Source organism: Tamandua tetradactyla, chromosome 22 (genome assembly GCF_023851605.1).
Source record: "Tamandua tetradactyla isolate mTamTet1 chromosome 22, mTamTet1.pri, whole genome shotgun sequence".
Lineage (NCBI taxonomy): Eukaryota > Metazoa > Chordata > Mammalia > Pilosa > Myrmecophagidae > Tamandua > Tamandua tetradactyla.
Genome location: NC_135348.1, coordinates 26,631,490 through 26,655,389, shown reverse-complemented (window position 1 = coordinate 26,655,389; position 23,900 = coordinate 26,631,490). Strand labels below are relative to the sequence as shown.

At 35.7% G+C, this 23,900-nt stretch overlaps 1 protein-coding gene and 1 long non-coding RNA gene across 4 annotated transcripts; one reads left to right on the top strand and one right to left on the bottom strand.

The window, feature by feature from the left end:
• Nucleotides 1–290: 290 nt before the first annotated feature.
• LOC143666285 (uncharacterized) lies at nucleotides 291–11,147 on the bottom strand. Its single transcript, XR_013167505.1, has 3 exons — nucleotides 11,058–11,147; nucleotides 10,823–10,920; nucleotides 291–504 (listed from the first exon to the last, which is right to left on the bottom strand). It is a non-coding gene; the product is annotated as an uncharacterized LOC143666285 (long non-coding RNA).
• On the top strand, nucleotides 10,209–23,177 carry ZNF330 (zinc finger protein 330). Of its 3 annotated transcripts, none has more exons than XM_077139963.1 (11): nucleotides 10,209–10,356; nucleotides 10,760–10,927; nucleotides 12,343–12,474; nucleotides 13,204–13,223; nucleotides 13,333–13,403; nucleotides 15,497–15,576; nucleotides 17,519–17,645; nucleotides 18,057–18,161; nucleotides 19,720–19,766; nucleotides 20,860–20,977; nucleotides 22,086–23,177. In XM_077139963.1, exons 3-11 carry the CDS (start codon nucleotides 12,355–12,357, stop codon nucleotides 22,358–22,360), a joined length of 963 nt encoding a protein of 320 aa, XP_076996078.1. In that variant the 5' UTR covers nucleotides 10,209–10,356; nucleotides 10,760–10,927; nucleotides 12,343–12,354; the 3' UTR covers nucleotides 22,361–23,177. The 3 variants fall into 3 exon arrangements, with proteins under 3 accessions (XP_076996078.1, XP_076996077.1, XP_076996080.1); XM_077139962.1 differs by having other exon boundaries at nucleotides 10,209–10,387; XM_077139965.1 differs by lacking the exon at nucleotides 10,209–10,356 and adding an exon at nucleotides 10,414–10,675.
• Nucleotides 23,178–23,900: the final 723 nt, after the last annotated feature.

Genomic DNA, 23,900 nt, shown 5'->3' with positions numbered 1-23,900 from the left:
CAGTAAGATTGCTTTTTCACATCCACTAGAATGGCTGCTATTAAAAGAAAAAAAGAACAAAAAATTACAGGTGTTGGAGACTGTGTGGAGAAATAGAAATCCTCATCTATTGCTGGTGGGACTGTAAAATAGTGTGGCTTCTGTGAAGGGCAGTTTGGCAGTTCTTCAGAAAGCTAACTATATAATTATCATGTGACCCAGCAATCTAACTGTGTTTTAGTTTCCTAGGCTGCTCAAAGGAAATACCAGGAAGTGAGTTGGGTTAAACAATACAAATTTATTTGCTCAGTTTTGAGACTGGGAAAAGACCAATGTGAGCCATCATCTGTGTGATGCTTTCTTCAAAGACTGGTTGCTGGCAATCCTTCGCTCCTCTCTTACGTGGCAGGGTATGAGGCAGCATCCGTGCATGTCTCCCTTTCCTTCTGGGTGTTGTTAAGAACAGCTTCTTGCTTCCAGGGTTTTCTTTCTCTCTGTCTCAATTTCATTCTCATATAAAGGGCTCTGAAAAATAGAATTAAAATCCATCTTGATTGAGATGGGCTAAAACTTAACTGAATTAACTTCATCAAAAGATCCTACTTACAATAGGTTCATACACAGGAATGGATTAAGTTTAAGAATATAAACTTATGTTTTGGAGGACATACAGCTCCAAACCACCACACATGAAAAGGTGTATTCCCCCAAAAAATTGAAAGCAGGGATTCTAACAGATGTCTGAACACCAATGTTCATAGTAGCATTGTTCACAATTGCCAAAAGATAGAAGCAACCCAAGTGTCCATTAATTGATGAGTGCAAACAATATGTGCTATATACAAACAATGGAATATTATTCAGTCTTATGAAGGAATGAAGTTCTTATTCATGCATAAAATAGATCAACTTCGAAGACATCATTTTAAATGAAATAAGCCAGACCCAGAAGGATAATTACATAAAGGAGATCAGTGTATGACCTCACTGATATGAAATAATTAAAATAAATTCATGAAGTCAGAAACTAGAAAATAGTCACCAAAGGCTGGGGTGGGGGTAAGGAATGAGGATTTGGTGCTTAAATTATATAAAATTATTATTTGCTTTGATTGCAAAGTTTTGGTATTTGATGGTGGTGATGCTAGCACAATTTTAAATGCAATGAACAACACTGAATTATATATATGAATGTGGTTAAAAGAGGGACATTTTAAGTTGCATATGTGTTACTAGAATAATAATTAAAAGAAAATCATAGAACTTTACAATGCAGTGACCCCTATCATAAATAATGGATAATAGTTATAGTATAATTATAAAATATTATTTCATGAATTTTAACATGTATCACACTCATTCAAGGTGGTAATAATATATTGGTATATGGGAAATCTGTATTTTATATACTTAATGCATGCTATTTCTGTAAATCTACTACTTCTCTAACAAAAATATTATTAGCAAAATAAATTAAAGGATGCCAAGCTGAAAAGCCTTTAAATGAGTAGGTTGAGTCCTGAGCCATTGGTGTGCTGCAGAAGGGTAGCAAGTGTGCCTGGAATTGGTCCGTGAATCTGTCATGTCTAGCAGCAAAATGATCTTCTCTGTTTACTCCCATATGATCAGTAAATGTTATTTTCTGTTTAGGCCACAGTAAGAAAGTGTTTGGGGAGAAATGCTATACATAGCTACTTCAAAAATTTCTATTCAATTTTCCTGCTCTTACTTTTAACTTAAAATTTCTGTAATGAAATATTACTCACATAAATTACATAAATAGTAAGCTTATAAACTGATGATGAATGTTCACAAAATGAAATGAACACACTTGTGTATACAGCCATCCTAAGTAGAATACTTACAGGATACCAGAAATTTCACTTGTGACTCTTTCCAGTCCACTTTTTTCCAAAAGTAACCACTATCCTGACTTCTAACAATTAGTTAAGACAATTTTTAATTTTATTTGAATGGATTTATCATATATTCTCTTCCATTACTATCTTCTTCTTTTGCCTAACATTATTTTTGTGAGATTTATCCAAATTGTTGCATGAGGGTGTAGTTTGTTCATTCTCTTTGGAATATATTATCTTGAATATGATTATGTCTTGAATCTTTTATCCATTCACTGGTTGAGGGACACTAAATTTGTTTCTAGTTTTGGGGCTATTATAAAAAGTGCTACTATGAAAATTTCTTTTTACGTATTTGAGTAAATACATAGATATGCATTTTGGATCTATCTGTAGCTATCTATCTATCTATCTATCTATCATTTTCCTACATATTATCTATTAAATATATCTTTAATACATGATACCATATGATTTTCAAAAAGGTACTACCAACTTACACTCCCCAAAACTGGATGAGAGGTCCGGTTGCTTCATATCTTCATGTACATTTGATATTGTCAGTCTTTTTAATTTTAGCCATTCTGATAGATGCTGTGGTATTACACATGTTTTCTTAATTAACATTGTTCTGACAAAAGAAAGTATAGCTAATGCCCCACATCATCTATCTTTTCCTCTTCCCTCTCCAAAGATAATCTAAATCTGAAGTTTATATAATTTCTATACATGTTTTGAGACTTTTGTCCCCCATGTATGTATACATTAATAATTTAGATAGCTACTTTTCTTCTGTTTCAAAATTTTATTTATATAGCATTTCAACTTGATTTTTCTTTCACCAAAGATATTTTGAGATTCATCTATATTGATATTATAGATTAAGTTCATGAATTTTAATTGCTATATAGACTGAATATTATTTTTTCCTTTCCCTAATGAAAGAAGTGTTTTAAAATTTTTGCTATTAAAAATAATGTTTCTGTGTAGGGATACATAGAAGGTAGAGATGGGTGAGCTGTTACCTAATGAAGTTGAACTCCAATGTAAGAGAATAGATAGGAGTGAAGGTGGTTTTCTAGTGGATCCATAAGTAATATTACCATATTGAAGATGAACAAGATTGTAAGGGGTTGTATAGACCTACGTGTCTCACTGATTAACACTAAAAATATGAATTAGTTCTCTCAAGAATTATTTCAAAGATATGATTCTTGTATAAAGAGTGTTTAAGTCCAGGGTACGGGGGAAAACTGCTACTGCAAACTATGATGTATGGTCAAAAGGAAACCATCAGCACTACCACAGCAACAGCAGAGGTGAATAATGGGGTGAGGGACAAGAGTTAAGAGAAAGTTTAGATTTCCTATTTGGTGAGGGTGTGTTTATTGGTTTTCTTTCTCTTGGGAACAATGAAATTATCTAAAATTAAGAATGCTGATTGACATTGGACTTTGGACCCTCTACATGATGCCTGATGAATGCAGGTGGCTGAAGGATGTACTGATGGAGAGAAGTAGATTGGCAAACGGTGGTGTATACTTATGAACAAAGGTTGTGCTACTACAAAGAGGAACAAAGTCAAGAGGCATGCAATGATGTGAATGAACATGTGGGACATTTGGTGAGACAAAATAAGCAAGAAACAAAAGAACAAGAATGGCATGGTCACCTTTAGAAAATGCTTATAAGAAAACGGGCCTAGATTGTAAGCTTTTAGAACAGATAAATTAAGTCCAGAGTGGTGATTATTATTTCCGGATTTGGAGACGCTGTTTTTTATATATATATATATATAACCTGATATTTAGAGATAAGAATGAAGCCGAACAGGTTGGGGTTAAAGTAATTCAGAACATAGGGGTAAGGAAGACAGTGCCTATATTTTAGACCCACTACATATTCTTTGAGACCAATGGAAGAAAGGTTTATCTGATCTGGAACTGAAATTTTTTGTAGTGCATGATCTAATTCAACCTATCTGTATAGCTCATTTGAACAATTGAAACACAGGGAGCACAGAGTAAGAGAGAGGCCCTTTATCCTGTATAGATTATTGTAATGCCTGGATGCATTCTAGAGTATATTAAGCAGATAATTAAAAAGTATTGGCAAAGTTCCCTGAGAGATGGGAGAAAGAATATGGAACTATTAAACCTTACCATCAAGGAATCCCCTGATACTGTGTCAAACTTTAGGGACACCCAAATCAGTAGGCCATGCCCTCGATCACGAGGTTTACTTTTGTGACGTTTATGTAGGTAGCAGAGAAGCTTAGACTACCTATAGGCATGTCTAGGAGTTACTTCTGTAGGCTCTCTTTTGTTGCTCAGAAGTGACCTCAGCCTCTCGAAGACCAACTCTGCAAGTAAAATCATTGTCTACCCCCCTACATGGGACATGACATCCAGGGGTGAAAATCTCCCTGGTGATGTGGAAGATGACTCCTAGGAATGAGTCCAGACCTGACACTGTGGGATCAACAATTCCATCCTGACCAAAAGGGCGAAAAGAGGTATAACTAATAAAGTATTAGTGGCAGAGAGAATTCAAATAGAGTCGAGAGGCTACTCTGGAGGTTACTTTTATGCAAGCTTCAGGTACACCTTGCTATCTATCATAACCTGCCAACCCCCAACCAGGACCATTCCAGCCAATCCTAAAGAATTCCTAGGGCAATATATAAGATTCCACAAGGGTTCCATCCACTAGAGTAACTTTCCAGAAATTTACAACCTCCAGATGACTCCCTGGTCCACATAAATCCTGAAACCTAGCCCAGCCTCTCCAGAACATCAGATAGTTCCATCTCCCTACCCCTTAATAAGTGATGGACCCTTCCAACATGAAAAATTTAGAATCGCCACAGCCCAAACACCCCTAAAGAGAGGGATGGAAAAATCAAAAGCGTTGGAGGAGTTAAACAGAGAAGATAGGATTTGACAAATGAATATGCATGCTGAATCATTAAATTGCTATCTTTTTTTAGTCTCCAGTATTTTAGAGCAGCTAGAAGTAAAAACCTAAAATTGTGAAATTGTAACCCATGTCAAAGTCTGAAATATGTTCTACAACTAATTGTGGTGCTGTGCTTTGAAATGTATGCCTTTTTTTGTATATACGTCATTTTTCACAAGAAAAGAAGGAAAAAATGTTGATTGTAATGAAACAATGTATTTAAGCCCTCTAGCCTCTTATATTCTGGAGCAGCTAGAAGGGAAACATGAGAGGATCATATGGTAGCCCATGATAAACTCTGGGATCTGTCATATAACTGCTTGATGAAGAGTGCTTTGAAAACTATTGCTTTTATATATATATGTTATAATATACAATTTAAAAAGTTAAAAATAAATAATAATAATAATAATAATAATGCCGCAATGATACCTAGAAGAAGAACTGCTGACTTTTTGTTTGTTGTGAACAAATTAACCTTTACTGAATATTGCCAATTAATTCTCCAAAACCGGTTTAACAATTTATTTTCCCACTAGAATTATTTTAAATTTATTTCCTCCTTTCTCCATTATTTAGAATTAGCAAGCTTTTTAAATTTTGTCCAATTTAATGGGTGTGAAATGTTATCCTATAGTGATGTTAATTTGGATATTTTTAATGCTATTTAGATTTTCTCTTTCATAAAATCTGTTCATGTACTTTTCCTATAACTATTTTGGGTGTTTGTTGTTTTCTCACTGAATGGTAGTTCGTAATTTATTTTGAATACAAATCTTTTGTTCATGGGTATCAAAATTCACACCTATTTGATATGCCTTTTTATTTTGTTTATAATGTCTTTAGTCATGCTGGAGTTTTAAATATTAATTTAGTTAAATATATTATTTATTTTCTTTAAAATTTTGCTTTTTTGTATCTTATATAAGAAACCATACCTACCTCAATGTCATAGAGATATTCTACTATATTTTCATATAAAACTTTTTTATTCATGCTTATTTATCTTTAATCAAATTGGAAGTAATTTTTGTTTTCTGGTGAATAAGGCTCTAATTTAACTTTTCTCCATATGGGTAACAAATAGTCTTCATGTAGTCAATAATGCATCTCTTCTTACTGATGCTAATGCAACATATACCATATATCAAATCTCTAAATGTATGTGAGTTCATATCTAAGTTTCCTTAGATATGAACTCACAGTTTTAATTACTGAAGAGTTATAATAAATAAAAGTGTCTGTGGTGATTTGAATACTGTTTTAATTACTGGAGAATTATAATAAATAAAAATATCTGTGGTGGTTTGAATACTGTTTAATTACTGGAGAGTTGTAATAAATAAAAGTATCTGTGGTGGTTTGAAGCTGTATACGCTACAGAAAAATATGTTCTTAATCCATTCCTGTGAGTGTAAAGCACTGTAAGTAGGATCTCTTGATGAGGTTACTTCAGTTAAGCTGTAGCTCACCTCATTCACGATGGAACTTAATCCTATTACTGAAGTCCATTATAAATGAAATGAATACAGAAAGAAAGAGAAAGCCTTGGAAGCAAGAGGCTGCAATCATCAAAATCCAGAAGAGAAGAGAAAGACGAGAAGATGCCACCATATTTTCTGCCATGTGGCAGAAAAGCCAAGGATGGCTGACAGCCAGTCTTGGGGAAGAAAGCATCACCCTGATGAACCACTGATTTGGCCATTTTCTCAGCTCCCAAAACTGTAAGTGAATAAATTCCCATTGCTTAAACCAAACCACTTTATGGTATTGTTTTCAGCAGTTTTCTTTAGCTGAGGAAACTAAAACAGTATCCTTCTTGTGCTTGTGTTTAAAATGGTCTGGGCTACTCATGGCTCTTCGCTCTTCCATATCAATTTTAGGATCTATCAATCATTTCCATTCAAAAGCACTTGTTAGGAGTTTTATTTAAATCACATCGAATTTAGAGAATATTTCGGGTCCTCATGGCTTTCATTTCCCAAATTGTTTAGTATAGTTTTTTTGTTTTATCTGCATGTTTTAGCTTTGACCCCATATGCTAAATGAGTTGATTCTAGACTATTGCTTTGTACATCTCCTCCTTTCTTCTGAATTCCATTTTCATCTGCTGAAAGTGACATCCTTTGGAGTTCTTTCAGTGGCTGCCTGTGAATGGTAAAGTTTCTTTGTCTTTGTCTGAATATTTCTTTATTTTCCCAGCACTCTTTGCAGTGAATACTGAGAGGCACTATCCAAACCCTGCTTCAGAAATGAAGGACTTATTCTCTGAGCTGCTGGGAGCATGGCCAACTGACAGCTTTCAGTTGTCAGTCTCCCCAAGAACAATCTAGCCCAAGGTTATGCCCCAGTCCCTTGGCAGCACATGACAAATGACTGAATGTAACAGGTGTATAAGCCTAGCCTGCTTGCCCCAGTTCTAGACGACTCTGAAGGGACATTCCAGATTCAAAGCCTAGGACTTCATTGCAGCCAAGGTCTTCCTTCTGCAAAATCCTACTAATTTCCTTTCCACCAATGTTCTTCCCAAAGACATTTCCTAACAACCTCCTTGTTTGCATCTCTAATTCAGAGTACACTTCCTGGGAATCCAACCCAAGGCAGTCAGTTCCAGGAGTAGGCCAGGAGAGTAGAGCAAAGATGATATTTTTGAATTGGATGACCATCCCCTGTCAATGAGGACTCCTTCATTGATGACAGGTGGAGAACACATAGACCCTGGCAAAGGTAATAGTGCAATTGTTGACACTTTCATAAGCAGTGAACTGGAATGGTATTCTAGTGGAAGGTTATAATGCTAGTGGGTACAAATGTATCAGCCATTTGAGAAATACAAAGGGAACAGTAACCTTAAGGGCAGTGAAATTGATGTTGTTCAGCAAAATTGATGCTTTGGAAAAAGACAGCAAAAAGCTGTGAGTGGTTAATTGGCTGTTAAAATAAAGTCCAGAAGGCCTCTTTGGTAGCAAATAGAGAGGTTTTTATTTCCTATAGTGGGAGGGCAGAAAAAGTTGAGGACCAGGTCCAACACATAATCCTAAATATGGCAGAGCTCCAAGGAAGACTAACCACTCAGCCTAGCTAGGCCTGCTCTGCCAAGATCAGGGTGCTGGATGGGAAAGAGACCCTGAGGCAATAGGCTGGGACTTCTGGTTGTGACACTTGAAAATTCTTAACCCCTAGGTTCTCCTGAACCCTTTGAGTTTATACGTGGTTAAATATTCCCAACACATGGCTAGTGCTCTCCTCTGGCTTGAAAACTGTGCACAGGCATTCCCCCTTGTAGTACCATCTGTGCTCTCATCAGGATCTGTCCCCAGCTCCCCTCTCAGCCACTAGGTCAATAACCAGGGTTAATTACAATATAGCATGGTACAATTACTGTAATGAGCAGCAAGAGCAGAATAGCAGCAAGGCAATTCTCAAAAGATTAAGGAGATGGATAATGGAACACAATGTCCCTAGGAGCAAAATGGATGGGCATAAAACAAGGATATTGTTTGATATTAACAATCAAAAAGAACCAAGGGTGTGTATGACCAGGTGGCTGAGAGCAATACTCCAAAAATGAGTCATAATCTTTTGCCTAATTTCTGGATTGGGCCAGTTTTTAGATCTGGAATCCAGTGACAGAGAAAAGACCACGCCCCCAGGAGAAAGACTGATATTTAGACATACTCTAAAATGGTATTTGGCAATGATCTGCAAGTCCTTCCCCAGAGGGCCATTTGCAATTTACTCGGGTAAGAACACACTGGGAAAAGGGAAACACCGAAACCATTTTCAACAGAGTGGCAGATCCAGTTGCCTTCTATCAAGCCTTACATTAAAGAGATTTGCAAACCTATAAAACAGCACCACATTTCTGTAGTTTTTATTTAGGAAAATATGTTTCATGAAAATGTTATTTATATTAACATGTAATGGGTATTTTTAATGAAGTAAATATTTTAAGATTTCTCACTTTTAATTTCTTATATGGTCAGTATCAGTAGATATAATCCACCTAATAAAAACTCCTTGGGGTCCTGAGACCAAAAGGCTTGAGAACTAGAGGATACTACAAGCTTAACTAGTTGTGTACTCTTGGAACACGTTGCATAGTTTCTCTGCCCCTGAGTTTCCTCACTGTGTAAAATTAAGAGACAACGCTACACATGCAAAGTGCTTAGAAAGCCAAAAGCACAAAGTGCTGTGCTAGCAATTATTGATATTATTTTGTTTTTTCTGTGAAAGAGGAGGTGATGATATCAGCTGAAATTGATGGAGGGAAGGTTGAAAGGTGGAGTAAAGAGAAAATTTGATAAAACCATTGTGGCAAATGGGAATGAATAGAGCTGATAAGGATAATAAAGCAGGATTGAAGGGCAATTCTGATATCGTTGTTGGCAACCACAGATTTAGCACTGATGCATGATTTTGTGATTTTTTTTTTCCTTAGCACTCGGAAGTCCAATGTAGGAAAGAAAGGGCAAACTGCTGAATGAACAGACTTGGGAATTTTCCAGTTGGCTTGATCAGAAAGAGAACATGGCAAATTGTGGCCAGTGTGCTGAACTGTGTTCCACAAACTGGAGGAAGAGGGCAAGGGAAAGGGGGAAGCAGAAAAACATTTGGATGTTATGAGACTCGGTGATGGCAAAAGTTGGAAGTCAGGTTCCAAAGGTTTCCAACAATATGAAGTGAGCATAACATAGTAACAATGAAGGATAAAATGTGGCATGACCAGATAGAAAAAGTGCTTGTTTGGTTATGACACCGGGAAGCAAAGGCACTGACCTTCTGTCCTAAGAGGTAAGACATGTGAGAAAATGAGCAACCTTCACATAAGAGGAATTTAAAGTAAGTAGCCTTTGCATAGGAGACTATACTCAGGTTTCAGTTAACGGTAGGCAAGGTACACAGTAGAGGCAGAGAACATGGGAGAATTTATTTACAAAGGAATGGAATTCCAGTGGAAAAAAGGACATGGAGGAGGAATTTACAAAGGAAAGGAATTCCAGGGGAATAAAAGACTTCATCAAATGAAGGTACAGCTTGTGCAGCAACCAGGAAAAGTTGGGATATGAAGCACTAAAGATGAACGGAGCTGAAGTGTTTCCAAAAGAACTAGGCAGGCATTTAATAGTGGTTTGAGTTAACTGATCCAGTATGAAGTTTGTGAGGCCACTTTCCTCTTTATATTTTTCTCTTCCTCTTAGAGTTTTCCTTTTTCTGAAAATAAAAAAAAAAGAAAAAGGTAACTGCCTTCTCGTCCCCTTTTCTCCCGCTTCCCTTCTCGCCAACCACCTCTCTCCTTCTCCCAGCTTGTCTGACCCTATTAGAAGTCCCGCCCACAGTGGGCGGAACCCTGGCGTAGCGACCAGAGATAGGCCTTTCTCTGTGAACGTGCCTACGTAAGGGCGGCCCTGACGTAAGGGGACATCCGGTCCCGCTCGTAGCTTCCGAAACCGGGTCTGGCTTCTTCGGTTTTTAGCAGCTTCCTTTCCTGAGTCCAGGTCCCTGAATTGAATTTACGGCTGCGGCGGGGAGGCCTCACGCCATTCCCTGCCCCTCGAGGGTGAGCGAGGTCGGCCAGGAGCGCACGCGAGGTAGGGTGGCCCGAGGGCGGGTGACGGGTGCAGCTCCCCAAGCCGCTTGGCGCCTCCGCGGTGTCTCCTCGGGACGTGCCCTTCACCCCGCCTGGTGTCCCGGCCCCAGGCTTTGCCTCTAAAGCCGCAGGACCCCGTGTCAGTCTCCTCATTTGGTGACGCGCGTCTTGTCCAGAAGAAATCGCAGCGATAATGGGAAAGGCTTAACCCCATATGAGGATGAGAAAAAAGATACACTTTAAGTTTCCAAAACAAGTGAGGAAAAGAAATTGAAGCTTAACTTTCCCAGTAGGTTGAAAAGGCACCCCTGGGGACGCAGAAATTTCATTCCAGTGATCGCCATGTGATTTACGTTTGTTTTTCACCCTATAGATTTTGTCATTGTGAGTAACTGAAGGGCACCCCGGTGAGCTTGGACGTTAAGTAACCACCTACCAAAACTCTTGGCTTGGTGTGTACATATTTGGGAGTCGCCACCAGCTTGCTATTGCTTGGTTTTCAGTTGGACATTCTACTGACATAAGAATTGGAACCTAGAAAGTAAGAAAACTTTATATTAATGACCTTAGTATTGTTTCAAGTAAGCTGATATATGAAAAGTTAAATATATTAATGATCTTAATATTGTTTCAAGTAAGCTGATACTTGATTTTGATGTATTACAATATACCGTTCTGAAAGAGAAATCCAAATTTCTTTGCATTTACTTTCTTGAAACTCTCCGCGTATCATGAACTGGCTTTGGTTTCTTTGAGTAAGAAGGTTCTGTATCTTCAGGGAAGTTGTGCGTCACAGTCACCTGTGAAGCTTAAACCCATCCATGAAGGTTTAGAATTTTAAACCTTAGTTAGGGCCCAGAAGACTAAATCTGTGTTTTTAGGAATTTCTGAAGTTGATTTTTGATAATCACTCTTAGAAAAGATTTTATAAATGTACCTATCTTTAGCGTTTTGGGGGGGAGGGAGGGGGTGCATGGGCGGTATCCTGGGTCTGCTGCATGATAGGCTAGCATTGTTACTACTGAAGTACCCATGCATCCTGTTATATATCTTTTTGCAGAATATTAATAACTTTGAGATTAATATTTCAAAGCAAGCACATACTCATTTAGTCACATATTTTTGCCTTTATTGAGTGCTTAATATATTCCAGGCAGGGCTGGGATGCAGAAACTATAAACAGAGATAGGCTTGAACTCTCAAGAGAACTTGCAGTCTTCAGACTGGATGAAAAACTAAATTATGCTGTTTAATAAATATCTTATTTTTATTGGTGTGGTATTTTTTGAACTAAATGATGAAAGCAGGTCTAAATTCCTTACTTTGATATCGTTGGTAAACATAGTCTTAGATATGAATTCGAACCCTGTTCAAGTTATGCTTACCTCGGTAGAGTAGCTTTCAGTCACAGCAACTATAGTATATTTAGTATCTTTTTAGGTATAGTGATCTGCCTTTGTATTTAGTCATCTATTAAATGTTTTATTTAGATGTTGCACTGAAAGTTTAAACTTTTGTATGTGTCAACTATTGTCAGCATACAGGTAATCTGAATATATAGTTAAAAAAAGTGATGTAAATTTTTTTAGTGATATATGTCTAAAAGAATTTTTTAACTTGCAGAGTAGTTTTTAAAGAATACTTAATATCAGTTTTTTTTCTCAATGGGAAAAGGAAACTTTTTTTTGTATGTTTATAACTTATGGTTTTTAAGGTAAAGTTTTTTTGTGTTTACATGTGTTATGCATTTCGAAATGCAAAGTCTTATTTTAAGTCGTGTACTTTATTTAGAATAATGTGTGCTTAATGTTTCATAAAGTCTTAAAATGAAAGCCTTTCAATTGACATAGTTGAGTTTAAAATTTATTCAGAATAAGAACTCTTCATTATGTTATTTCTTAATTTAAAATAGTAAATGCAACCAGGAAATCATATATTCTGTGTTCTTTTGTGTAGAAAAAGGGGGAAATGCCTAAAAAAAAGACTGGTGCAAGGAAGAAGGCTGAGAACCGTCGGGAACGTGAAAAACAACTGAGAGCTTCAAGAAGCACCATAGATTTAGCTAAACACCCATGTAATGCCTCAATGGTAACATCTTTTCTTCTATCAGTTGATAGTTGAAAAACTATATAGTAGTTATCAGAAATATACTGCATATATTTTATTAGTGAATTAAAATTTTTAGAAGCATGTCCATTGTTTTCACTAACACTAGCAGCAGAGATTTTTGTTTGATTTCATATTATTTATAAAGCATAGCATATAACCTCATGTATAGTTGATGATCAGATCACCAGAACTTGTAGCAGGTAGAGACTGTGAAGAGGGACTTTTCAGGAAAAGGCCTTAGATTAAGTAAAGGCATGGAGAGGAGAGAGTTAAAAGATATATTTAGGGAGTGGCTTAACATTATTGATTTGAATATAAAAAAGCAGACCAGCAAGATTAGAAAAGTGGTTGGGCACGAAGTTGTGGAGAGCTTTAAATGTCATGTTTAGGAATCGGGATCTTCTGTGAGCTTTATCATTTTAGCTCCCTGCTGTTTCTTATGTTCATCCTGTACTATTTGTTTGAGTCCTTAAACACACATACATTGTATTTAGCCTCTTTTGTGATCATGCTACTTCCTCTAGTGTGATACACAGAGCAGATCTTTGTTATTTAATTCTCTTTAGATGCTTGTACAAATTAGTTAAGGGCAGAAGGTTTTGGGGAAGTGTCACTTAAATTTTAATATGAAAACCAGTTTTCTTTATAGTGCAAGTGAATTTGCATCTTTAGCTAGAAAACTTAATGGTATATCTTTACATTTTACAGGAATGTGACAAGTGTCAGAGGTAAAATTTTATTTTTTACTTTTTTCTGTCTACGTGTGGTAATAAAATAGAACCTCTGACCTCTTATCTGATATTGACTTTCTTTTTAAATTTTATTTTACATGACAAGGCGGCAGAAGAATAGAGCATTTTGCTATTTTTGTAATTCTGTACAGAAGTTGCCAATTTGTGCACAATGTGGTAAGTATTTGATAATTAAGGACATAGGTCTCTCGTCAAACATTTAGGTGGAGTTTCATCAATTTGAAACTGTAGTTTCATTATTACTTACAGTAATGTTGTGTCTTAGTAATAGATTAAATAGTACACACATAAAATGTTATTTAGCCTACCAAAAAACTATTAAGTCTTAGTTTTGCCTCTTTGTTATAATGCTGGAAAATTATCAAGGCATGGTTTAGTTATAGGTTACCAGCAAGTTGTTTTAAAGATTAAAAGATCAGATTTCAGACTAACAACATTTAGTGATTATTCCTAAAATTTTTATTGTAACAGCTTAGTCTTGTCAATCTCTGTTTGTTTACTTTCTGAAATTTGATTCCTGCTGATAATGGTTTGTTAGACCATTGGAAGTAATTTGATTCCATATTTGCTTGATGTCATTTGTTATGATCATTTGTTTTTCTGATTGGTACTTAGCATATAATCCTTTAGTTTCCTCAAATGTGTCCCTAAGTGTTTAAAATAAGAATTCATACATCATGTTCCCAGTTCCCAAGTATAGGTGGAAGTTTTACTCCAAAGTCTTTTCAAACTAAAACCAAAGTTCAAAGAACGGCAGGATTAGTACTTCCCAAATAGTACGCCACAGAATACCTGATCTATAATAAATATTTATTGAAAAGATGTATACTTTTGGGAAATGTTGCATGTTTTAGCCCTCATCCCCATGTTTATGTTACATGTTTATATATTAAAGAGTCTGCAGTAAAGAAGCATAATTAACTGTAGTCACTGCAAATTTGCCTAACCTTTTATTTGAATAAATATTTCCCTTGTTCATGGGTTAATAGTTTCATGTGGAACACAGTTTGGGATATGCTCATTTAAATGCATTTATGTATGATAAAATTATAGAAAATTAAGTATATTTAGGACTATGTTCCTGAGTATTTCTAGTGCAGTTCTAACTTTCAGAGATGAAATCTATCAGCTCTGCTAAATAATGAAGGAGATAAATACTGGACCAGTTGGAACACTTGTCTGCCATTTTTCTATCCTTATTTACAAAAGGCAAATATAAATGAGTGTAAGGTGAAAAATAAATTATGGGGAAGATGAAGAGGTAAGTTCTCGCTAGGCCCATCCCATATGTTCAGTGTCGCTGGGTTTGAATCACATGCTCGAATTTTATATTCCTGTATATGATTACATTTCTCATGAATTCTTGTACCCAGTGTTAGACATGGACCAGTTAGATAGCTGGTGTTTCTCATTTCCTGTTTCTTTTCTCATTTCCTGTTGCCTACCTTTGTTCCTTAGGTATTCAAGATAATGGAAAATTGAGCATCTTTTCTTTCTTTTGTGTTCCACTGTGTGGATAGTCTCAGATGGGTGATTAATATGTCATTGTTAATCCTCATATAATGTTTGATAAATGAATTTCCTGATAGTGCTTTGGGTTGGTAATTTGCTGCTAGGTTAGAGCTTTTGTGGCTGAATTGTGATGTTTAGCTCTGTCTCTACATTCCTCTTTTTGTGCTGTTGGGCACTATTTTAAAATTCTGATTAAAGAATGGGGCCTGTGTTTGTAAAATTTTACATATGAATGAACTCTAAAAAAGTGAAGCTAAATTGCATAATCATTTGGTTTGGTTTGAGATGATCTGTGAAAAAATATAACCAACAAACAAAAACACTGTCTTTATTATAAATTATAAAATATAAAATTCATTTTTAAGTATGGCTTTTTAGAAATCTGCTTTAAGTAATTTGAAATTCGTAGGAGTTTTAGCCGCTGTAATCATTATATTACAAAGCATAACCTGTGATTTCTGATTTGAGTACGAAAGTGAATTAGTTATGCATCTTTATTGTGAAATACATTTTTAGAGATGTATTAAGAGATTTCTATTCTCAAAATATCTGAACTCAGGTAATCAGAAATCAGTTATATGTTATTTATTTCTTAGTTATGTAAGCAGTGAGCAGTGCTGATTTCGTTCCATTTATTTTCAATCTGTTTCCATAGGAATGTGGACTAGGTAAGAAGAATTAGTGAAAATTTAAACATGTCATTTTGCAAGACAAATTATGCAGTTTTTCTTTAATAGGGAAAACAAAGTGCATGATGAAGTCTTCAGACTGTGTCATAAAGCATGCAGGTGTATACAGTACTGGCCTTGCAATGGTGGTAAGCATCTTGTCTTTATCTCTTAGACTGGTAGTTTCCTAAGGATAAGAAAAGTCATTTTCACCACTGGTTATTTTTTTAATAAATAGCAGTGCTTTGTCCCAATCAATGTGCCTATCTGGATTATTTGAGGCATGTTATTGGTATGGTTTTTCCTTATAACCCACTTGTTTCTTACTGATTCTTTCTTACTGGGAAATGTACATGGAATGGAAACTTATTTTAATGTTGACTTAAGCAAGAATTCATTTATAGTTGTATTCATCTTGTTCATATGTCTTAAACAGACTTCAGAAAACCTCATTGCTAGGCTTTTACTATACTGAAGCTCTGGCTTAACCAAGATTCAAGTCCTTTGTTTAAATAAGCAGCCTACTTCCAAACACCTAGGATTGATAGTATAGTAGTGTAGTACATACAGTAGGATTAATAATACAATTTTACTGTATTCTGTTACATGATTTTATGCTTTAGATATAAATTTCCTTTGTGAGGAAAGTAATACTACTTTTATATGAGGCAGCATATTTTATATATAACTATTCTTCAAGAACATAATTCTACATAATCAGACAGACTTTTATGTGATATATTTCATTTATGCATATTTTATAGATGCCAAGAACCAGAATTATTTATAATCACTATGAGTCCCTCCTCCTTTATTTTAAATATAGAGTAGAATCGTCAGTGTTATCTTTAGAGAAAAACTCTTGCAATCTTCCTAAGTGGCTTGCTTATGCCTAAAATTTACCACATTCTTTTTTTATTTCATTAATTGTATATATGAATGATCCCTTTTTACATGCAGGTAACATTTAAGTAGAATCATACATTATTAGCTATATTTAGAAAAGTGATCATCTGGATATCTTCTGTTTATGTTTTGAGATTTATACACACACACACATACACATATACACACACTCCTCCACCCCTTTTCCATCCTGCTTTGCCCTGCAAGGCTGACCTGTATGGATTGGCTCACTGGCTTACTTAATTTTATGGCTTCCTTTTGGGTTTGGCCACTGGAAGACACTGGCAGGAGACTTGAAGATGGTAGGAGAATAAGATCTGGGTATTCATGTGCCCAGCTCACTCCCTGCCAGGTTCTCTGGTTTGTGTCCTTCCTGTAAAGACCACAAGCCCTGTCAGTTAGTCCTCTCTATATAGCTCTTTCTCAGCCTTCCAGTAACACTTCTTCCACTCTCCTTGTTCCTTCAGGCATAGGAATGGTAATCACATCATCACTTGATGTGTTTCATAACCTTGCCCTGTTCATTGTATATTATCTCTTTTAAAATCTTGATATCCAGTTTGAGAGTGCCATCTCTTTGTTGCTAGGACCTTCACTGAGTCAAGAAATACATTTGAGAATTTGACATCCATTTTTACAAGTCAAAAAACATTTTTCCTATTTACTATTTAGTACTTTTGTTTTAGAGCCTTCAGTAGTAAAATACTGAATGAGTTTCAGAGGACCTAGATTTAAATCTCACCTCAGTTTTAATCTAACTCTAGGACTTGGATTTAGTCCCAGGCCTTGTGTACTTCATTTGTAAAGGAAAGAACAGCTATTCCTCCTCCCTTAAGAGTCTTTCTTGCTCTTAATATTCTGTGTCATTCTGTTATTTAAAGGTTGTCTCCTTGATTTACTTTCATTAATAATATTAAGATATGTTTATTGTATCCCCTTTGCCTTTTTTCTTTTGACTTATAGCTAAGGTTTGTATATTGTGGATAGCTGTTAGTGAAATAGTTTATTTTTCAGGGAATCTTCTTTAATGTTGGCCTAAAGTAAACAGTGAAATGTTTTCTGTGTCACCATCACTGAGGGTAGATAAATTGCCTAATGTATACAATTTTCATGGTTCAGTTGGTTAAAGCATGGTTGCAGCTGCCCACATGGTGAAGGTTAATTATTTTTGTTCTTTGGTTGCAGGGTGCAATATGTGACTTCTGTGAGGCTTGGGTTTGCCATGGTAGGAAGTGTCTCAGCACACATGCCTGTGCCTGCCCTCTCACTGATGCTGAGTGTGTTGAGTGTGAACGAGGTGTATGGGACCATGGTGAGTGATGAGATACAAACAATGAATTAAACCACTCTGCTTTGTTAGAAATGAAGGCTGACTTTAAAACATTATGGATGCTATATTTTAAAGATTTTGGTTATCAGTTTATAATAGTCAGTTTAGTTTAGCTAAGCAGGGAGGGAGGGGAGTTGGGGGTAAGTAAGTGATCTCTTTGAGCATCGTGAGTATTATGTGAGTGCCAGAGGATAGTGGAACTCTACTTTTTAATGGTTCAATTTCACATACTTCGGCAGTTGATTTTAGCTTTACCAGAAAAAGAATTTCTTTGCCATTTTGGTGTACCATGAAATAACTTGCCATCTTTTCAAGCAGTTTTACAGGTACAAATTTTTTAATTAAAATTCATCATATTTACATTTGTGTGTATATTATTTTTTAATCCAATAGGAGGCAGGATATTCAGTTGTTCTTTTTGTCATAACTTTCTCTGTGAAGATGATCAATTTGAACATCAAGCCAGCTGCCAGGTTTTGGAGGCAGAAACATTTAAATGTAAGTGTCTTTATACCCAAGACATCTAAATATTAGATCTAAATATTAGGTATCTTTATACCCAAGAGTCTTAATATTATAAGTGTTAAACTTAGTGAAAAAGAAAAAGGTATCTAGTTTTTTGTGTACCCCCTTATGAGATAGCAATTTAACTCAGTATCTATTTTCTGACTACAAAATTCAGAACACATAGACCATTGTTTTTCTATAGGAATGCCAGTGGCATTTTGTTTGGGTTAATTCTGCATTTTGTGGGATTGACCAGGCATTGCTGGACTGGCAGTATTCCTTATTCTTAGTACTAAATGTCATTTTTATCTCCCAGTTACTATAATAACTAAATCCCCCCCACCTCCATTTACAAATTCTCCCAACCCCTAGTTGGTTCCTGTCAGTGATCTTAATCACTGGTTCCTATCCAGTGATTCTTAATAGGAGTGTACATCAAAAATACCTGTGGAGATTTCTTAAAAATATAGTATGCAGGCCTCATTCTTGGAGATTCTATATAAGTCTGTAATTCTCATGCATCTCCCAGGTAAGAGTCAGAATAACTTACTGGGTAATGGTATTATCTTTCCAAATAGATAGTGTTTTATTGCTACTGTATTGATTTTCAAAAGCTCACGTATTTGAGTCAAACTACTTGAATTCTACTTACTAGCTTTATGATCTTAGGCAAATACATGATTTTTTCCTAAACGTCAGATTCCTCATCTGTAGAAAGAAGTGACTAATTTCCTCAAAGGGTTAATCTAAATGAGAATGCACATAAGGCATTTAGTGTGGTACCTGACAATTAGAACATCCTTATTAAATAGTAGATGCCATTATGGGAAAAAGACTGAAATGTTTTCTCTGAAACACTTTCCAGATGATACACATAAGCCTCATAGATACAGGGTGTCACCACCCTCTCAATTGATTATTTTTCATAATTCATGGATTTGACCTTATAATCATGAATTGGGAGATTTAGATATTCTTTAAAATGCATGTTAACTTCCATAATGACTGGGAAGGCTGTTTTGAGGGAAAAATAAACCCCATGTGTTTGTACTCTGCCTTTACCTTTTTTCTATCAGTTTTAGGTAATGACAAATATTAATATGGTTTACTAACTCAAATATTTTGGGATTTTTCCATCCATTATATTGCCCACTTGAACATGACTTTCTCTTCGTAATCAGAATTTATGCAAAAAATGGCCATAGTCTGAGCTCCCAGGAGAGAATATGCAATAATGGGGATAATTATTCTTTTAAAATTTTGTCCATTATATTATTAAAGGGAACTTGGCTTATCAACTTTCTAAAAAATATGGAAGCTTCTCATATCCTAGATCTGGAGACATAGAACTAAATTGGAGGTTTAGCAATAACAGTAAAAGAATGCTAGGTATGCGCAGTTGTTGTTATCCTTCCTTCTGATTGGAGATTCTGTCTCATTTTTGTGTTCCTTTTAGGCTGCTTTATGAAATAGTATGTTGGTTACAAATCTGTGGAAAGTAGTTTTCATTCCATGTTTGAGTAGAGACATTATGAACTTTCTCCCACAGGTGTTTCATGCAACCGGCTTGGTCAGCATTCCTGTCTCCGTTGTAAGGTAATTATTTTTTCTTTTTAGATTTAGTTTTTAATCCTTGTACTCTTCTGCCAGTCCTTGGATTATTTATAGTTATAATGAAACTGCAAGGGACCTTAGAAATTATCTAGTTTAATTCTTTTATTTTATACATTATGATGTTGAAGTTGAGAAAGCTTACATGACTTTCTAAAGTCATGTAGTTGGTTTGTATTAGAGCAGACACTAGCACACCTGTTCCCTGAATCCTAGTTCTGTGTATTTTCACATCTTTCATTTATGGAGAACATTCTGTCCAAATGATGGGAGATATTTTAATAATGTCAAAATGCACCTGCTTAGGAGAGTTTGGATAACAAAAAATTTCCATAATGTTCTGTTTTCTTAGAACTTGTTTCCAGCATCCTGTTTATCCAAGATCATTAAACAGATCCACCTGATTCATATTCTCTCAAAAACATTTCTCTGATTCTTACCTATATTCCTAATTCTATCTTTTATCTCTCCCCGGCTCTGCTCCAGTTTTACCAAATGACTTTGGTTTTGTTGAAGACGTTCATGATCTCAAGCCTTCAGGCATTTATATGCTGTTTCATCTGCCTATAACATTCTTCCATTTTTGCTTGCCTTACTGTGCTCCCATTCTCCTTCAGATCTCAGCTAAGACTTCATGTCTCCTAAGAAGTATTTTCCGAAGCCCGTGTGTGGTTTAGAGTGGCCCTCCTCTGCATTTTCATAGCATCGTGTTTTTTAATTGCTTCTCCTCTTGTCTCTGTCCCCAGTTAGACTGTGTGCTCTGTGAAAGTAGGCAGGCTGTTCACCATTATAGCTTTGTGGACCTTGTAAACATCCACAGTACTTATGAATGAATGCGTGGTGTGCATGTCAGATCCTGTACAGGAAGTCTCTCCCTAATATCAGATCGTGGTTCAGTTGTTCTAACAAAGATTATTTCCCTAAAGAAATAAAAATCAGGAGTGTGCTCTATTCCCAACAAAACTCTTAATCTCTTAATCCCTTCAAAACTGCATCTTTAAATGTCCTTTAAATATTATATGATGTATTTTTATATATCTTTAAATTTACTTATTTACTTATATTTACTTCTGAATAGGCTTGTTTCTGTGATGATCATACAAGGAGCAAGGTATTTAAACAAGAAAAAGGGAAACAGCCTCCCTGCCCTAAATGTGGACATGAAACTCAGGAAACCAAGGATCTTAGCATGTCAAGTAAGGCTCTGTGACTAATGGGAGTGATTTTACTTTCATGCTTAGAACATTTCTTTTTGTTTTTTTTCTTTTTCTATATTTCTTTTTGCCTCCTTCCTATTCAAAAAGATGAATGTGTTCACTTGAGCAAATGGAATTACACAACCTTGAAAAATATGTGGATAAAATTTTTCAGTTTGACTTAAGAAATATACCTTCATTCACTCTGATATTTGGCATTTGCCTCAGTTAATGACATAGTGAAGATACTGAAATTTAGAACCAAAAAGTCATTTTTGTTTTTGCTGAGACTTCCTTTTTAAATAATTGAGTAGCTATAAATCCTTAATATCCAAGTGGTGCTTGTCATTAGTACTTGGAAGTTGGAATTCATTCTGAATCTATTGTAGATGTGTGGTAGTTGAGCAGCTATGCTTATTGTGTGATGCATCACTACTATGGGAAATTGTTTTATGTTTCTTTAGTATAACTTCTTTATGAAGGAATAAAACTACTACAGAAATGCTCAGTGCAGCTCACTCTTTACTAGATATATTAGAATGGAGCCATAATTCTAAATAGCTCTGCGTACTCAAAGATATAGTTGTATGATAAGGTGAGATAATGCTTTTGCACTTAACTTTTTGTTGCTAGTAAAGCAGAGGGAATGAGAGATTTTGTTTTCTAGGATGTTTGGATTCTGGTTTACTTAAATATCCATTTTAAGTAAAATGTAATGAATGACATGAAATCAGTTGTAGCCTGTGATTTATGTGATTTGAAAATAAACTTTTAATCAAACTAAGGGCATTTCATTTTTTAACATGCCTTACTATACTTATTTTGCTATTATTCTAATTTTGTTTTTCCACTTTTTCTAGATTTATGAAATGGCCCTGTAGTCTTATTTGTTATGGTTTATTTATGAGGTTGGTTAGAGCTGATTATTGTTTCTGAGGTTTCCTTTCTTTTCCACTGAATATTAAGTGAAAATCAGGATAACATGGGCTTTTTTTTTTTAAATAAGAAGCATCCAATGAACTTCATGTAATTGTATGTATTTTAAAGAACAGTGAGGTTGTAGAGAATTGGAATTAAGAAAGTGCCAAATTACATCTATCTTTTGTAGCACGCTCCCTCAAATTTGGCAGGCAGACTGGAGGTGAAGAGGGAGATGGAGCTTCTGGGTATGATGCTTATTGGAAGAACCTTTCATCTGATAAGTACGGTGATACCAGCTACCAGGATGAGGAGGAAGATGAGTATGAAGCAGAGGATGATGAAGAGGAAGAAGATGAAGTTGGAAAGGATTCAGATGCTGAGTCGTCGGATTTGTTTACTAGTCTGAATTTAGGAAGGACCTATGCCAGTGGCTATGCTCACTATGAGGAACAAGAGAACTAGGAGAGCCACTTGCCCACCGGCAGCCCAGTGTCTGAGAGGAGGAGCAACGTGTATGTTTGGTGAATTGTGTGTGAATGTTGAAAAATACTGTCACTAGCCTTGTTTGTGCAAAAGATTAGTCATGCTTGGTGGGACAGAGAGTGGGGCATAGTGTTATTATAGGAACTGATAATCAGGCTTATAGCATAAGAAAATGATTTTCAAATGTAAGATGTTATTGAGCCAAGTAATTGGTGCATAATGAATTGGATTGTTGATGATCTCAATAATTCTGGTAAGTTTGGTCAATTAGGTATACATATAGGACAAAGGAATAGAATGGAAATATATTTGTTTGAAGTTAAATTGCTGTTCTTGGTGAAAACAAACAAACAAAACCAAAACATTTTGCTTAGGAATTCATTCTGTCTGATTTTGTAAAATGTAGTGGGTAAAATGGATTACTGTATTTTTCCTTTTATGTTCACAATATTGACATCATATGTTGTTATATTCTGAATTTCCATTAAATAGTCATGTTATCTTGAGTAGTCATGCATGTTTTAACAATTGACTCATTCATCTTTTTCTTTGTGGTATATCTCTATTACTAATTCCTAAATGTACAGACTAAAGTGATAACAGTGCGGGCCATGGTGGCTCAACAGGTAGAGTTCTTGCCTGCCATGCTGGAGACCCGGGTTCGATTCCTGGTGCCTGCCCATGCCAAAAAAAAAGAAAATGATAACAATGTCATTTTTCAGAAATAGTGTTATTACCCAGAAGCTTTTACCTAGGAAATCTCATTTAAAAAAATAAATCTAGTATTTCATTTAAATACTTTTGATATTTTATTTCATCTTATCCTCACTTTTTTAAAACTAACTTTGGAAAATATTCAGATATTCTTGTATACATAAATTTTTTTCACCTAATGCATGAAATAGGTGGCAGAGATCAATAGTGTGATAGACAAAAAGATGTGCTGCCCAGACACCATCGTTGATAGTCAGTGATGTAAGGTAGAATACACAGTCCCTGACATATGCTCCAGTGGTTAAAACTTAAACTGGCATTGAAGTGGTAGAAGGGGATGTCTTCACAGGCTGGATGGAAGTTGAGAAGTATGGAAAAAAATTGTATTTTATGAGGATGACAGGATTGGATAGCTCTTGTTGAGTCATTCTTGTGCTACAGAACAACAGTGAACAGCTGAAGACGGTAACAAGCGATATAAAGCCAAGTATGAAAGCCAGAAGGGTCTCTGATGCATGCAATAAAGCATTTGTCTCTTGGACCTGAAGGGCTAGAAAAACTGAGGACAGAACAGAGTCTGGGACTTAATAGTCTGAATGGGTAAATCTCAAAGATAGTTGCCAACCGAGACTGGTCTATAATGCCAACATAGAGACTGGGACAATTTGGGACCCTGAGAAATCAGACATCTGAATGGATGCCTTTGAAGACTCCCCAAATTCCTTACTTTCTGAGCTTACAGTCATTGCTCAAGCGTCTTTGTTAAGGGCAAGGATTTCCCACCTTAACCCCGAGTAGGAACACA

Bases quoted from the DNA above. Each gene is read 5' to 3' on its own strand.
- ZNF330 (XM_077139963.1), top strand. From the start codon at position 12,355: ATGCCTAAAAAAAAGACTGGTGCAAGGAAGAAGGCTGAGAACCGTCGG. The intron at 13,404-15,496 runs GTAAGTATTTGA...TTTCTTTAATAG, and splicing joins GCCAATTTGTGCACAATGTG to GGAAAACAAAGTGCATGATG. The intron at 18,162-19,719 runs GTAAGTGTCTTT...TTTCTCCCACAG, and splicing joins GGAGGCAGAAACATTTAAAT to GTGTTTCATGCAACCGGCTT.